The 14,778-nt window shown below is 40.1% G+C and overlaps 1 protein-coding gene across 2 annotated transcripts; it reads right to left on the bottom strand.

Moving 5' to 3' along the window:
• Positions 1–1,174: 1,174 nt before the first annotated feature.
• On the bottom strand, positions 1,175–14,778 carry marveld2b (MARVEL domain containing 2b). Of its 2 annotated transcripts, none has more exons than XM_030144400.1 (7): positions 14,623–14,778; positions 11,809–13,073; positions 10,185–10,220; positions 9,918–10,090; positions 8,689–8,860; positions 8,527–8,577; positions 1,175–1,875 (listed from the first exon to the last, which is right to left on the bottom strand). In XM_030144400.1, the coding sequence occupies exons 2-7, from the start codon at positions 13,051–13,053 to the stop codon at positions 1,759–1,761; spliced, it is 1,794 nt and encodes a 597-aa protein (XP_030000260.1). In that variant the 5' UTR covers positions 13,054–13,073; positions 14,623–14,778; the 3' UTR covers positions 1,175–1,758. The 2 variants fall into 2 exon arrangements, with proteins under 2 accessions (XP_030000260.1, XP_030000262.1); XM_030144402.1 differs by having other exon boundaries at positions 11,809–13,095; positions 14,623–14,693.

The following is a 14,778-nucleotide window of genomic DNA, read 5'->3' as shown; positions in this document are numbered from 1 at the left end:
ATATATATATTCTGTTCTCTTCAGGCTGTGGGATCATCCTGTAACAGTTGAAGTTAACATTCTGTTTTTTTGGACTTCAAAACCCAACACTTCTACTCAGAATTTGAACCCAACTGAACATAAATAAACCACTACGACACTAATACAAACTGGAATGGGAATGATGATTTCTTAAATGTGTTTGAGGACTGCAGTGCATGGTTTACTGTCATAGAATAACATGTCCAATAAGGAATCGTACTAGAATAAACAGCATAATCAGTGTTTTAAAACAGTTCCAGCTTTTGCACTGATGAAAAATAAATGGAGAGTTTTGTGTTGAATAAAATCAAAAGGAAAACGCCTCCAGTGTCACAAAACCTGACACCAGGAAAGATTCGACAGAACACCTGAGTGCACAAAACCAGTCCTCCAGGCTGTGAACTTCGACACAATAGAGTCCATGTTATGGAGCCGTGGATGAACTGAAGGGGGTTTATTTTACTGAACTGTCAACTCATGCACACATTACAGGCAAATAAGTCCAACATTAAACCACCAATCAGCCTAGAGCACTGTTTACACTGTTTACACTGCCTGGAAAACAACAGGTTTGAACTTATGTTTGTTTCAATTCTCACATTAAGAGAAGATGAAAACTCCAACATCCCTGATGGGTAAAAAAATAACATAAAATCTTGAATTAAGCAAAAAAAAAAAAAATCTTGAATTAAGCAAACAAAAATCTTTAATTACATATGTATATTCATGTATAGAACGTCTTTGAATCACAATATTGTCATTAATTCTTCCTTCAATTAGGAGTTGTCATTATTTGTAGGTTATTATGATAGTATTTTATAGTATATCATATTGTTCTGTATGTGGAACCTGAACTAACATGACTTTGACACCATTGTTAGTGTCTCTGAGTGTCCAAAAAAAGCGCTATATAAGTGTGATGTATTATCATTATCATTATTATTATTATTATTATTATTATTATTATTATTATTATCATTATTGTTGTTGTTGTTGTTGTTGTTGTTAATATCTTCGGTGCCAGATTGGAACCCCCCCTGCTTCAGCACATCAATTAATCTGTAGGTTTTTGAGGGTGAAAAGAATCTAAAATTGGAAAAACATGATATTTTTGACTCCATTTTAAAGTTTTTTTGTAGTAACAGAACCGTGGTGGGACACAGCGTTAAACCTTTTTATTAGAGAATTCATAAAACATAATTCTGAAGTGAAAAACACATTTAATTTCCAACTAAACAGAACAGCAACGTGACAAAACAAATCTAATACAAAATCAGTAATATACAGTAAAACAGCTCACAAAAGCCTTTTATATATATGTATATGATTTAAAACTAATAAAAACAGCACACATCTGTTTGTTCAGTATTTTGGCAGAAATACCCTTCACTATAATAATCTTCACTTTCTGCTTCTTAGATTTAGAAGTTGATAGAAAAAAAAAAATACAAGAAAAAAAAAAAACATCAGCAGAGCAAACACTTTGGCAAATACTTGAGCCTGGAGGCGGTGGATTCCACCTAAAAAAACCACAATCTGTGAAAGTAACCTGGACTAAAGGTGTGTCTGCAGACTTTAGTCGTCAGAAGGTCATCATCAGTGATCATCCTGAATCTGTGACTGTTGTATCCATGGCAACCATGCTGCAGAAACCATGGCATCATTTATTCATGTGAAGCCTGTCAGCTGTTTCTGCTCCAGTTTTAGCAGCCGCTTCTTCCTTTTTCGCTCTTCGGTTTAGTTGTCGTCGTTCCAGTCGTTGACTTTGTTGTACTCCTGAATCTTCTGTTTGATGTGGGACAGTTTGTTCTTTAGATACTCGCATCTCTCCCGCTTTTCCACATAAGTAGGGTCCTGATGAGTGAAAAAAATAATAATAATAAAACTACATATAACCTCCTAAGATCCAGCAAAGCATTTTTATCCTCTGTAGGGGACAAGAGTTTCACAGCTTTTTTTTTTTTTTTTTTTTTTTTTTTTTTTAATAATTCAAGTTTTTATTAGAGTTTTCATTTGGTACACGACAGTCATACAGTTCAGGGTCAGGGGTTTTAGGTTCAAGGGAGACCCACACAATATTATCATTTCATGTCAGAAAATATAAGTAATGCGTGAAAACCTTAACATAGATATGTGTTTAAAAAAATAATAATAATAATAATAAAGTAGTGATAGTTTGCTTTTTTAAATAGAATTCTTCCTTTTCCCACATCTCCCTGTGGTCTCCATAAACTGTAAATGCTCTGCTTGGCTCTGAATTCTTCATTCATTCAACTCCACAGGTCCATCTTCAACCCTGTTTCTGAGGAATGACACCAGAAAGGTGGTTTGGAGCGCTGGCCCTTTAAATGCACATGAGCCACTTCAGGCCCCGCCCCCTCCAGGTTATTGGCTGTGCTGCTCTGTCCCGTTCAACCAACAACTGAACATTTGAGGTAATGGGCTCCAAGTTTGGACAGATTTTCAGTCTGGACTACAACCACTGATGACGACAAACAATTATGGAGAAATACTGGAGAAATGTTCGACTGAAGTCTGGACCTGATATGTGCAAATGTCGTAACTAGTTATAGACGTAAGAAATTACGCAGGAATTAAAACAGGTTGTAGAAATCCACTGGATTTTTGCTCAAATGAATCTAAAGATAGTTTTGCAGCAGCTGGAGGGTTCAAATTCAAACTGTCTGAACTATTAGAGTCCAAATACACAAAGAAATGAAGCACAGACTAAGAAAAGTGGGTTTAGACCAGGGGTCGGCAACCTTTAACACTCAAAGAGCCATTTCGACCCGGTTTCCACGGAAAAGACAACACTGGGAGCCGCAAACACTTTTTGACATCTGAAATGAAGATGTTACCTATATATACCGTAAATTCCGGACTATAAGCCGCTACTTTTTTCCCATACTTTCAACACTGCGACTTATACTCCGACGCGGCTAATACAACGATTTTACCGGTACCACGGCTTGGTGCCGCGCCGCGCACCTCGGTGGTGCCGCGCACCAACGCTAGGTGCCGTTGCACCGCCGTACCATGGCTCGGTGCCAGGTGCCAAGGCACCGCGGTGGTACCTTGGCTCGAGGTGCCGGTGGTGCCTTGGCTCGAGATGCCGGTGGTGCCGCGGCACCGGTGGCACCCAGTTGTGGCACCGCAGTGCCATGGCACCTGGCACCGAGCCGTAGTACTGCAGTGCCAAGGCACCTAGCGTTGGCCCCGAGGTGCCGCGGCACCTTGGTCATGCCATGGCACCTGGCATCATTAAATGTTCTATTTTCTTCAGATATTTTTCTTTTCTTAGATTTCTCCATACTTGGCCTACCTGGGGTTGAAAGTCTCCATAAATGTACGGCGTTTTGGCAGGCTGTCGGAGAGTGTGACGCATATTTTGAGCGACAAAAAATTCTATATATATATATATATATATATACATATATATATACATATATATATATATATATACATATATATATATATATATATATATATATATATATATATATAAAATTTTATTTTAATATTTCAAGATCACAATAATCTTATAATTTACAACTACAATTAAACAAACGAACAAACACAAATAAAATACTTTGTTCAGATATTGTGCAGTTTTGGTGTCACAGGGCATTCTGCACATGCCGGCTGCCGGCTGACACATCAAGTGCTGTCAAACGTCTCTGAAGAAGGCGAATGCTGATCACCGAAATTGCACAAGGTCTGAAGAAAGAAGTTAAAAACTTTGACTTAATAAGAAGATATGATACACGTTTTTGAGACAAATAAAACACACTTCAATCGGACACTTATAATTTATTTTCCCAAGCCACGCAGAGCCGCAACATAGGGATGAAAGAGCCGCGGGTTGCCGACCCCTGGTTTAGACAAATATGAGCCCTTTAAATGTATTTTTTGATCTAGATGTTAACCTTCCCTTGGCCAGCCCCTGCTAATTTAGTAGCATATGTAGATTTAAAGGTGCTGTACAGACTTTCTGCATGCACTTGGAATAAATAAATAAATAAATAAATAAATAAATAAATAAATAAATAAATGCCTGATTGTATTCCACAATTTAAAATAAGATTATCAGCACCAAAATAGGTTATTTCCACTTCTTTAATACTTTCGTATCATATGTATATTTAATATTTTATTCTGGAGCTTTTTGCACATACCTACATTTTTCTTTAAAACTGAACTAAAACTGTTCGTATTTGTCATGTACGATCTTAATCCCATATAAACAGGTGAAAAAGAAGGCGGAGCTTACAAATATCCCGCCCGGTTGCATAACATTTTAAAGCCTCCTCCTCACTGATACTCTGCCTACCAAGGGATTCATTTTGAGTCTGAACTTTCAATCTTTTTAAAACTTTGCAAAAAAAAAAAACAACAAAATTTCCACAAATTGAACTTCAGCCATCAAACCCTGCACTGCACCAACTGGAAATGGGATGGACACAAGTCTCAGACGGACGGATGGAATTCCTGGTATATCTAGGAGTTATATGTGGGATTCTCAGGATTTAAATAAAAGTTGAATGAATTAAAAACTTTCTGACAGAGAGAAAAAAAAGTCAAAGCAGCAGCAGATCCGACATTTCCCATAATGCACCTCCACGCCTGGTACCAGCTCATGTTTCTGATTCCACACCCTCAGATTGAATTACAGGCTGTCAAATGAAATGTGTAGTCTGAGCTTTTTTGTTTTAACTTTTTTACTGAAAGAGGGAGATTGATTTCATGTCGTCAGCTCAGTGACACAGTGACACGAATGTTTACCTCAAACCAGGAACGGCCCAGGTTAGGTCTACACCAGGGTTTGACTGTCTGTGTGCAAGATAACTGAAAAAGTTAGGGACGGATTTGGATGAAAATTTCAGGAAATGTTGATACTGGCACAAGGAACAAATAATTATATTTTGGTGGTGATGGGGGGGGGGGGGGGTCTGTGCTGTCCAGGTGTTTTTCTAGTTTTCATATATTTCCTCATGATTTGGTTTAATGTGAAAGTGTTTAAATCTGAAAATAAGCATGGATTATTTTTACTTTGCACTGTACAACATGAAAATAACCCCCATTCTATTCTATTCTATTCTATTCTATTCTATTCTATTCTATTCTATTCTAATTGTATTGAATTCTATTCTATTCTATTTCTATTCTAATTCTATTCTAATTTTATTGAATTCTATTTCTATTCTATTCTATTTTATTTCTATTCAAATTCTAATTCTATTCTATTAAATTCTGATTTTATTTGATTCTATTTCTATTCTAATTCTAATATATTCTAATTCTATTCTATTAAATTCTAATTCTATTCTATTCTGTTCTAATTCTATTAAATTCTATTCTATTAAATTCTATTCTATTCTATTCTGTTCTAATTCTATTAAATTCTATTCTATTGTAATTATATTCTATTTTAAATCTAATTCTATTCTATTCTATTCTATTCTATTGTAATTCTATTCTATTTTAAATCTAATTCTATTCTATTCTATTCTATTCTATTCTATTCTATTCTATTCTATTCTATTCTATTCTATTCTATTCTATTCTATAACACTTCCTTGTTTGCCATCATCTCCCATTTGAGCCACTATTAAAAGGCTCAAATGTGAGATCATAACAATAAACTCCCATTTAAGTGATTTAATAGTCAGTTAATTATAATGACATGGCTAAAATGAAAGACCACTGTCATAATCTGACGTTTATTAGAATTAATTTCAGGAATTGTAAAGGTGATGTAATATACTGAAACTCTTTGTAACGTAGTTGCACTATTTCCAGCATATTCAGTCTGAATTCTGAGAAGAAAATGTCACAAAACTTACTTTTAATAACATGAAACTGACCTAATTATGAAACTGCCAGCTCTTATTTTTATCGCTGATCCAGTTCTTCTTCTTCTTCTCTCTTTAGATGCCATGTAATAGTTTCTGCTAATGACGACATGATTAGTCCTTCTGTGATTCAAACGTCTGTGGAATTCCTGTACTCTGAGTCTGAGTGACTGGTTTTGGTTTCAGGTTGACTGACTATAGACACGTTTAGATGACGTAGGGTTAAAACAATGAATAAAACTGGTTCATATAAACACAATAATCAGAAGATTCAGACCCCATCACAGTTCTTCCGAAATTTCCTTCCAATCAAGAAACGTGCGCAACTGGTTATGGCACTTATTGATCCAACTGACAACAGTTTTTCTGAAGTTCCGGTAGAAATAATCTTTACTGCACATGTCTGTTATATCAGTCGCATGTCAATATATATTCACTATGTGGACAAAAGTATTTGGACACGTTGAATTCCGGTGTTTCTTTTCTAACAGGGGTCTGGGATACAAAACAAGAATGACTAATGAAAATAATATAGTTTTATATTATGGGATAAATATCACTGCAATGGTTAGTTTGGTTTAAATTGTTATCTTTGTTTTCAAAATGCCTCAGAGATGGTTTTGATTTAAATTCTCTCAATACTGATTTTTTTTAGGCCTGGGCCCAGGCACACATGCCGGTGAGGGTCTATTAAAATCACATGGTTCCATTATTATTATTTTTCCTGGACACTTTGAATGCAATTTTGACCCCCTGAACGTTAATAAAAAGTCCATTTTATGTGACCAAAAATTCAAGCCTGGCAAAAAAAATTTTTTATTTGAGGTCACCAAGAAAAAATAGCGCAAAATGGCTCAGCAGCGCCCCCTCAAAAATCAAAATACATTACGCGGATGGGAGCCCTCCCTCAATTTTTTTCCACGTAGAAACATGAAACTTGGTGCAGACATAGCCCATGGTAGGACGAGTAAAAAATTACATTAAGGCCCCGCCCTAAACCCAACAGGAAGTCGGCCATATTGGGTGGAAGTGTGGACCTATAAAATCCCACCCCTCACACTTTCATCATCTCCTTCAAGGGTTTACATCCAATTTGGACCAAATTTGGTAAAAATCGCCTACACACGTGTGATCAAAAGTTATCATCTACATTTTTGATCAAATGCTGGGCGTGGCTGTGACGAGCTCGCAATGAAGCGGTCATTTTCAGAAGTATAACACTGTGCTGATCTCACAGAATGTCGGATCGAGCCCACGATACAGCGTCCTCTTACTTTCGGTGACCTCGGTGGTCGTACAGGAGGGCAAGGGCCTAAACACCGCTTGCGGTTTTAATTTAATTTTATTTTTATCCATGACTATGATTTTAGAAAAAGAAAAATCTACCATCAAACTTTAAGGAAATATTGATGTTTTTATCTCAAATCCTCATGAACAGGACATCATACAGTTGAAGACATGATGTGTCCCAATATTTATGTCCATATAGTTTATAAACATCATCATTATTCAAAAGAAAATATCATCATTAGAAGAAATGGAAAGGAAATATTGATGTTTTTATGTCAAATCTTCATGAATAGGACATCTTAGAGCTGTGTCCCAATTCTTTTGTCCATATAGCTTAAGACTGAGCCTTACACTACATTAAACGGCCCAAATGCTTCCATAAAGAACCTTTAAGACTACATTTTTCTTTTTTAGTTTTTTTCTTCCTCGGTGAGATGTGAAGTAGATGGTTAGTTGTGGTAGAAAATTATTATTAACAGTCAGAGCATGAAAAATATTTGAGAAGTTTAGAGGAAAAACATTTAAAATCATAGTCATGGATAAAAAAAAAATCAATGGTGAGAGACTTTTGGAAGCAAAGATAACAATTTAAATGAAACTAACCAATGCAATGATATTTATCCCATAATATAAGACAATATTCTGACATTAGTCATTATTGTTTTGGATCCCAGACCCCTGTTAGAAAAGAAACACCTGAACTCCACATGTCCACATACTTTTGTCCACATAGTGTAATCAGGACTCAAAGAACAAAATGACCTGAATATTGCTGCGTTTCCACCACGTGGAACCGGCTCGACTCGACTCGACTCCGGTACCAGGTCCTATTCTTGGAGACCGTTTCCATTACAGGATACTACAGACTTTACAGTACCTGGTCGTCATAGCGATGTGGTGCATTACTTCCGTGTCGTCTGCTCAGAGTTGCTGATAAACTCACTTGTTGCGTGTTGTCTCGTCAAACTCATGCTGAATTTTTACGTCTGAACCTCCTCGACAAACTATGGTGTAGTTTTTTCAGGTTGTCATCATGTGGATTAACCTACTGCTGTATTTACTGTCAACGTCCGCATCTGTTTTTTGTAAAAGGGCGGGTCACAGAGACGACTCTCTGACCAGTCAGTGGTCTGCAGTGTTTACACGTCACCTTTTAGTATCTGGTCCCCAGTCCTGGAACCTCAGCGGAGGTGATACCAAAAAACTAGTACCGGGTACCAGATTCCAGGTCCTTTTTCATAATGGAAACGCAAAAAGGCAGAGTCGAGTCGAGTCGAGTCGAGTCGATACCACGTAATGGAAACGCAGCACATGAGTCTTTACATGGAACCAGACATGTCCAGGTCTGCAGGTGAGTACTTACAGCCTTCTTTCTCTGATATTCCTGTAAAATGCTGTTGATCCGGTTCTTCTCCTAGAACAGAATCCACACATTACCACACACACACATATACACAGTGCATATATTAAAGTGTGTGTGTGTGTGTGTGTGTGTGTGTGTTGTGTAGTTTGGAGCTGCTGTTACCATTTGGCTGGAGGGTCGGGCCGGCAGGTTCTGCATCATCTCGTCCATCTCGTCGAACTTCTTGGCCATGGCCTGAACCTCGGCGTGCAGCTCTTTGTACTCGGCGTACTGGTCGTTGAACACAGCCTTGTACTGGTCCCGCTCCTCATCTGAGTGGATGGGGGGGTACTTCCTGTTGGTACAAACAGGAAGTTTAATGTCAACAAACACTGAAGGGGGAGGAGGAGGTAGGGTAGGGTAAGGCAAGGGAAGGCAAGGGAAGGGAAGGTAGGATAAGGTAAGGTAGGGTAGAGTAAGGTAGGGTAAGGTACAGTAAGGTAAGGTAGGGTAGGGTAATGTAGGGTAGGGTAAGGTAAAGTAAGGTAGGATAAGGTAAGGTAGGGTAGAGTAAGGTAGGGTAAGGTACAGTAAGGTAAGGTAGGGTAGGGTAATGTAGGGTAGGGTAAGGTAAAGTAAGGTAGGGTAAGGTAATGTAGGGTAAGGTAAAGTAAGGTAGGGTACGGTAAGGTAGGGTAAGGTAAAGTAAAGTAAGAAAAGGTAAGGTAAGGTAGGGTAAGGTAAGGTAAAATAAGATAGGGTAAGGTAGGGTAGGGTAAGGTAAAGTAAGGCAGGGTAAGGTAATGTAGGGTAAGGTAAAGTAAGGTAGGGTACGGTAAGGTAGGGTAAGGTAAAGTAAGAAAAGGTAAAATAAGATAGGGTAAGGTAGGGTAGGGTAAGGTAAGGTACAGTAGGGTAAGGTAAGGTGAGGTGGGTAAGGTAAGGTAAGGTAACGTAAGAAACGGTAAAGTGGGGTAAGGTAAGGTACTGTAAGATAAGATAAGTATTTTCCTTGGGACATTGTCTACAAAGTTTGTTCACATTTTTGTGAAACTGAATTGAATTTTTGACCAATTTTTGAAATATTGAAAATGTTCCTTTCCCTCTAATGGTCCATATTTTGATGGTTTAGAACATGTAAATGGTTCCAGATTTCTGTCTAGCTCCTACTGATCTCTGATAGAAGTCATATATGAACTTTGATTGGATGAGTTGAGTTCTCCTCCAGTGAAAGTCCCGCCCACTTCTATAGTTAGATTGATCTGAACATAGAACAGACCCTGACAACCTCACACATTCAACTGAGGATTGATTCACATAGAACATGACGCTGATGTACAGGGACACTGGTTTTATTTTTTATTAATCTGAAGGATGTGAATACTGCCTTCGTACTTAAACTCCACACTTACGCCACGTAGTCGGCTATGACCACTGGTTTGGGGATGTGTCCGGCTGGAATGTGGCCCCGCAGGATCTCGGGCTCCATCAGAGGAGCAGCTGCAGAGTTCATGGAGGCGTCCATGATGTCGGGCTGGATGGTTGGGAGGGGGGTGGGCTGAGACCCCCTCGAGCTGCCCCCCAACTGCAGGACACACACACACAGACATGGACAAGTCATAGGTTCAGTTCATACAATAAACTGACCAATAAATATATGTAGATACGGTGATACTTACTATAGACAGAGGTGCCGACGATGTAATAGTTTTCATCTGATAATAATAAACACAGGAAAAAGAAGTGGTATTGATTAGAGTTGAGTTATTAGACATTCACAGTGTAAATAATTAACCTACACTGAATGTACTGATTATGTAAATATTCAATAGAAAATTCAAAGGTTATTACAGCAAAACATGGAAAATTGAAGAAAATGCGACTTTTTGTAGCAAAATATATCATTACTAGAAGATACCTAACTACAAAAATGCACCTACAAAACTTATTTTGCGCCTATCAAACCTGTTTTTTGTTTTTATTAAACGCTTTCTGCGATTACAAAACACATTTCTGCGGTTACAAAACTTTTCTGTACATGAAATTTTCACAACTTCTAATGACCCTTTGCACGTTACGTCGCGCTCTGTTCACGGTGCCAACGAGCGCCATGACGGACAGCGGAAGTGCCGGACTGCACACTGGACAGCAAACCGGCTAATATCAAATTTGAACTGAACGTTGTCGTTTTTGTTCATTTTTAACCCTGCTTTCCACATCCAGTGGTCGCACACAACAGTTCCATCCATGGTTTCAGCTGGTTCCAGACAGAGCCTGGATCTGATGGACCTGATATTACAGACAGAACAGGCTGTGTTTGTGTCCACAGCATTTGCATTAGCTCCACCAAATGCTAGCTAGGTGGTAGACTGGGTTAACTACTGTGATCCACTGTGTTCCAGTGTGTGTCATCAGTCCCTTCAGTATCAGCTCTGTTCTAGTGTCTGCCTTTGGACCAGCTCCACTATGTTCTATAAATACTGTTCTTGTCCTGATGCTGTTCCATCTGTTCTAGTGGTGGAACTGTACATATGACTGTGTGTAGACAGTAGAAAGGCAGACACTTCAACAGCAGAGCTAATACTGTAGGATACTGATGACACACACTAACATTATTACACAGTGTTGGTTCATTAGAGCTGCTTTTGGTTCCAGTCTGTTTGAGTTTGGAAGGCATGCTGGGGGAAACATGTTAAAAACATACACAGCTAGCTAGCTAACGTTAGCTGGATCTTTCCTTTACCATTATGAGATCCATTCTTCTGCCCTGAGCGCAGTACAGCGAGGGGATCATCCCTCGCTGGGATCATCTGGGATCATCCAGACTTTAGTCTGCGTTTAGATCACACCTGCGTATGGGGACACTGCATTTAGAACAGAATGGAACAGATCGTGTGCTTTAAATTCCGGTAGACTGGAGGATTTTACTAGATCCATAAACACATCAGGAGGGAGAAGGTATGGGTCGGTAGCTAGCCCTGCTATCGCTAGCTTCTCCAAATAGCATTTGTTGTGTTGTCCAGTAAAGTGAGTCACTTTGCAGGACAACTCCTAAACTTTGTTTTCAGTGCTGGTAGCCAGAATCTGTCACTCATTCGTTTGTTTGTTGCATTGCTTTTGCCGTCCACCATGGCGCTGCACCCCTAGTCATGTGATAACTATGACGTTAGTGCAAAGGGTCAATATCCACTGGGCCCCCTCCACTGCTCTATGGACCCCCCATGAATACTGGGCCCCATGAATTTGTTATGTTCAACCCCCCCCCCCCCCCTTATCGGCGCCCCAGGCCGGTGTGTTTCGGACCTCCTGTGCCAGCTCCTCCTTCCTCATCCTCGCGGCCTCGTGTCTCCACAGTTTGAGACAAACTCCGGCGCTGATGAAGTAGAGCACCATGGTGATGAAGAGGAAGACGATGGCGGCGGTCTGTCCAGCCTCGGTGCGACAGAACGCCCCGTTGACGCCGTTGTTGAACACCGGCGTGTTGCAGAGCCCGCCGCGGGTTGTGTCCCTGACGTAGACGATCCCCGCCGCCATGTAGAGCACGGCCAGGACCAGGTTTATGGCGCATTCCGTCAGCGGCCACCAGGACGAGTCCAGGAGGATGGCCCGGTAGTACAATGTCATTCCAAGGACGACCAGGAGGGCCGTTACGATCCACGCCAAACCGGCCACCACCAGGACGAAGGGAGTCTTGGGGCCAGTGTACATGCCGCCGCCGCCCCCATACATCCCTGCCCCTCCGCCTAACCCCCCGTACAACTGCGGCTGCGAGTACCCGAACATGTTGAACCACTCGTTGTCCTTGTGAACGTAAGCGCAGACGCAGGCGAAGACGGCGGCGCCCAACAGCAGCTCCACGCAACCCAGGATCCGAAGCAGGCCTGCCCAGGACTTCATGTAGGAGTAGCGCTGGTGGTACTCCTCCACCCGCTCCTGGTAGGTCTGGGCGGACAGGTTAGTGGGAACCGCCGAGACCGAATCTAAGGCTTCGGCTCCTAGCAACAGGCCGTCCCTTTCCTTCTGGGAGGTGTAGCTGCCCCCAGAACCACCGTAGGGGTCTCTGTAGGACCCGGGTAGGGATGGGGATGGAGGGGCGGAGTGCGGTGGGGAACAGGGGACGCCTTTGGAGGTGTGGTTGGTGCTCTTCTTGGACGACGGGGCAGGGGAGTGAGGGGCAGTCCAACCTTTGCTGCCACGGTTACCGCTGTTGCCGCGGAAGAAGTTCTTGACCGAGTCGGGGATGAAGCGGTGGACCGGCTTGATGTCCATGGCCTCACAGTCCGCCTCCGCCGGGTCGTCATCACTGGGGGGGTAGAAGGACTCGGGCCCGATGGCAGGGGCTTCAGGTAGAGGAGGAGGAGGGAGGGGGTCTAGGCTGACGGCCGGGATGGGTCCGTGAGGAGGGACTGAGGGTGGGGGTGGGGGCAGGGGCGGAGGGGGAGGCAAATCGTGGTCCCGCCATAAGGAGCCCACTGGGACCTGGTCGTAGTGGGGGATCTCCCGGACCCGGTCGAACCTGGAGACAGAACCACCTCCTCCTGCAGACATCAGGACCTGGTCTGTGGTTTCTGAAGAGAGAAAGACAAGACTCTGAAGAAATTTAAGAAGTTAGTGTTGGATTTATGCATCATTTGAACCCATAAAGATTCATTTTTCTAGATTTAATTCACTGATCGTGTAGATGTTCATAAAAGATCAAGTTAAAACTGAGGGTTATTGAATCAGTAACAGAAAAAACTCAAGAAAAATAAACTTTTCAGTCAAATCTATCATTAATTATCATTAATCAAGAGGATGTCGCTCCATTCTGCCCTAAAGTTAAAGTGGGAATTGATTATTTTATTCATCGTTTCTGGTCTTACACAAAAATGCAAAAATATTGGAATCACATCCTAAATGAAATACAAAAAGTTCTGAAAATAGTTTAAATTTGATTATGATGTATATGTTCACAAATGCACTGTGTTGATCAAAGTATGACTTTTTTTAATTCTAATGTTAAAGTAGCCTTGCATATCTCCCCCTCCTACACACTATGTTGATGCTTTTGAATTTGAAAAAAAAAAAAATTATTTTGCAGAAAAAGTTCAAATTCATCAGCAAGAACTTGCACTGAATGAATGATATAATTAATTTCTCTGATGATGACAAAAATTTGATTTTTTTTTTTTTTTCAGTCTTGCACACACAGACATCTGCTTTTTACTTTTAAAGTTGAACAGAGCCTGTATTTTGCAAAAGATGTTGACAAAACTCATGTTGGAATTAGAAATCTATAATTAAAGAGAGTTTGAACAACATCTACTCGACACATTTGAAGAGATTCAATGCTGAATATCTGCAAATACATGAAAAATGGACGTTCCATTTGTTTTGAAAGACTGTGTCGATCAAAAATATGACTTTTTTAATACTAATGTTAAGGTAGTATGGCATATCTCCCCCTTCTAACACTATGTTGATGGTTTTTAATTAGAAAATCATCAATATTTTGCATAAAAAGTTCAAATTCATCAACCAGAACTTGTACTGAATGAATGAAATGAAAATGTCATTTGTTTTTTTCAGTTTTGCACACAGGCATCTGGTTTTTACTTTTAAAGTTGAACAGAAGTTATATTTTGCAAAAGATGTTGACAAAACTCATGTTGGAATTAAAAAAAACTATAATTAAAGAGAGTTTGAACAACATCTACTCACACATTTGATTAGATTACATGAAAAATGGACGTTTGGTTTGTTTTGAAGGACAATTAAATCATTCTACTTGTAAATATTGACCAAGGATTCTACTACAGATGGCATGATTTTTCAAATTAAAGCAAATTTACTTAATTTGTCTCGAAAGATTATAAAACATCTTATAAGAATTAAGCTTAACTTACAAAAAAAAAAAAGGCATTAAATCCTGGTCAAACAGGTAGAAAACAGGTGTTTCCCAGTGGAGCCACTTCACAGACAGACCACAGATTTAACATAAAAACACAAAACTCTGAAAATCACACAGAAAAACACAAACAGCAGCACGTCTGTATCTCCTGACCACTTCTACATTTATTTTCCAGTCATATTTAGAGTAAAAGACTTTTCTGATGTGAAATTGATCCGCTCACTCACCTGCTGTTGACGCAGAGTTTGTTTCTCAAACACACACCAACATCCTGCTTTTGTTCCACTGTTCCTTCACACTGATCCCAGGTCAGAACCACCTGTTCACTGAAGACAGTGAGCAGAAAACAGAAGCTGATCCCAGAACCCAGACCAGAGGAAACC

The sequence above is a fragment of the Sphaeramia orbicularis genome, chromosome 9, assembly GCF_902148855.1.
Source record: "Sphaeramia orbicularis chromosome 9, fSphaOr1.1, whole genome shotgun sequence".
Classification (NCBI taxonomy): domain Eukaryota; kingdom Metazoa; phylum Chordata; class Actinopteri; order Kurtiformes; family Apogonidae; genus Sphaeramia; species Sphaeramia orbicularis.
The sequence above is the reverse complement of the archived record's forward strand: the minus strand, read 5'-3'. Positions and strand labels throughout refer to the sequence as shown.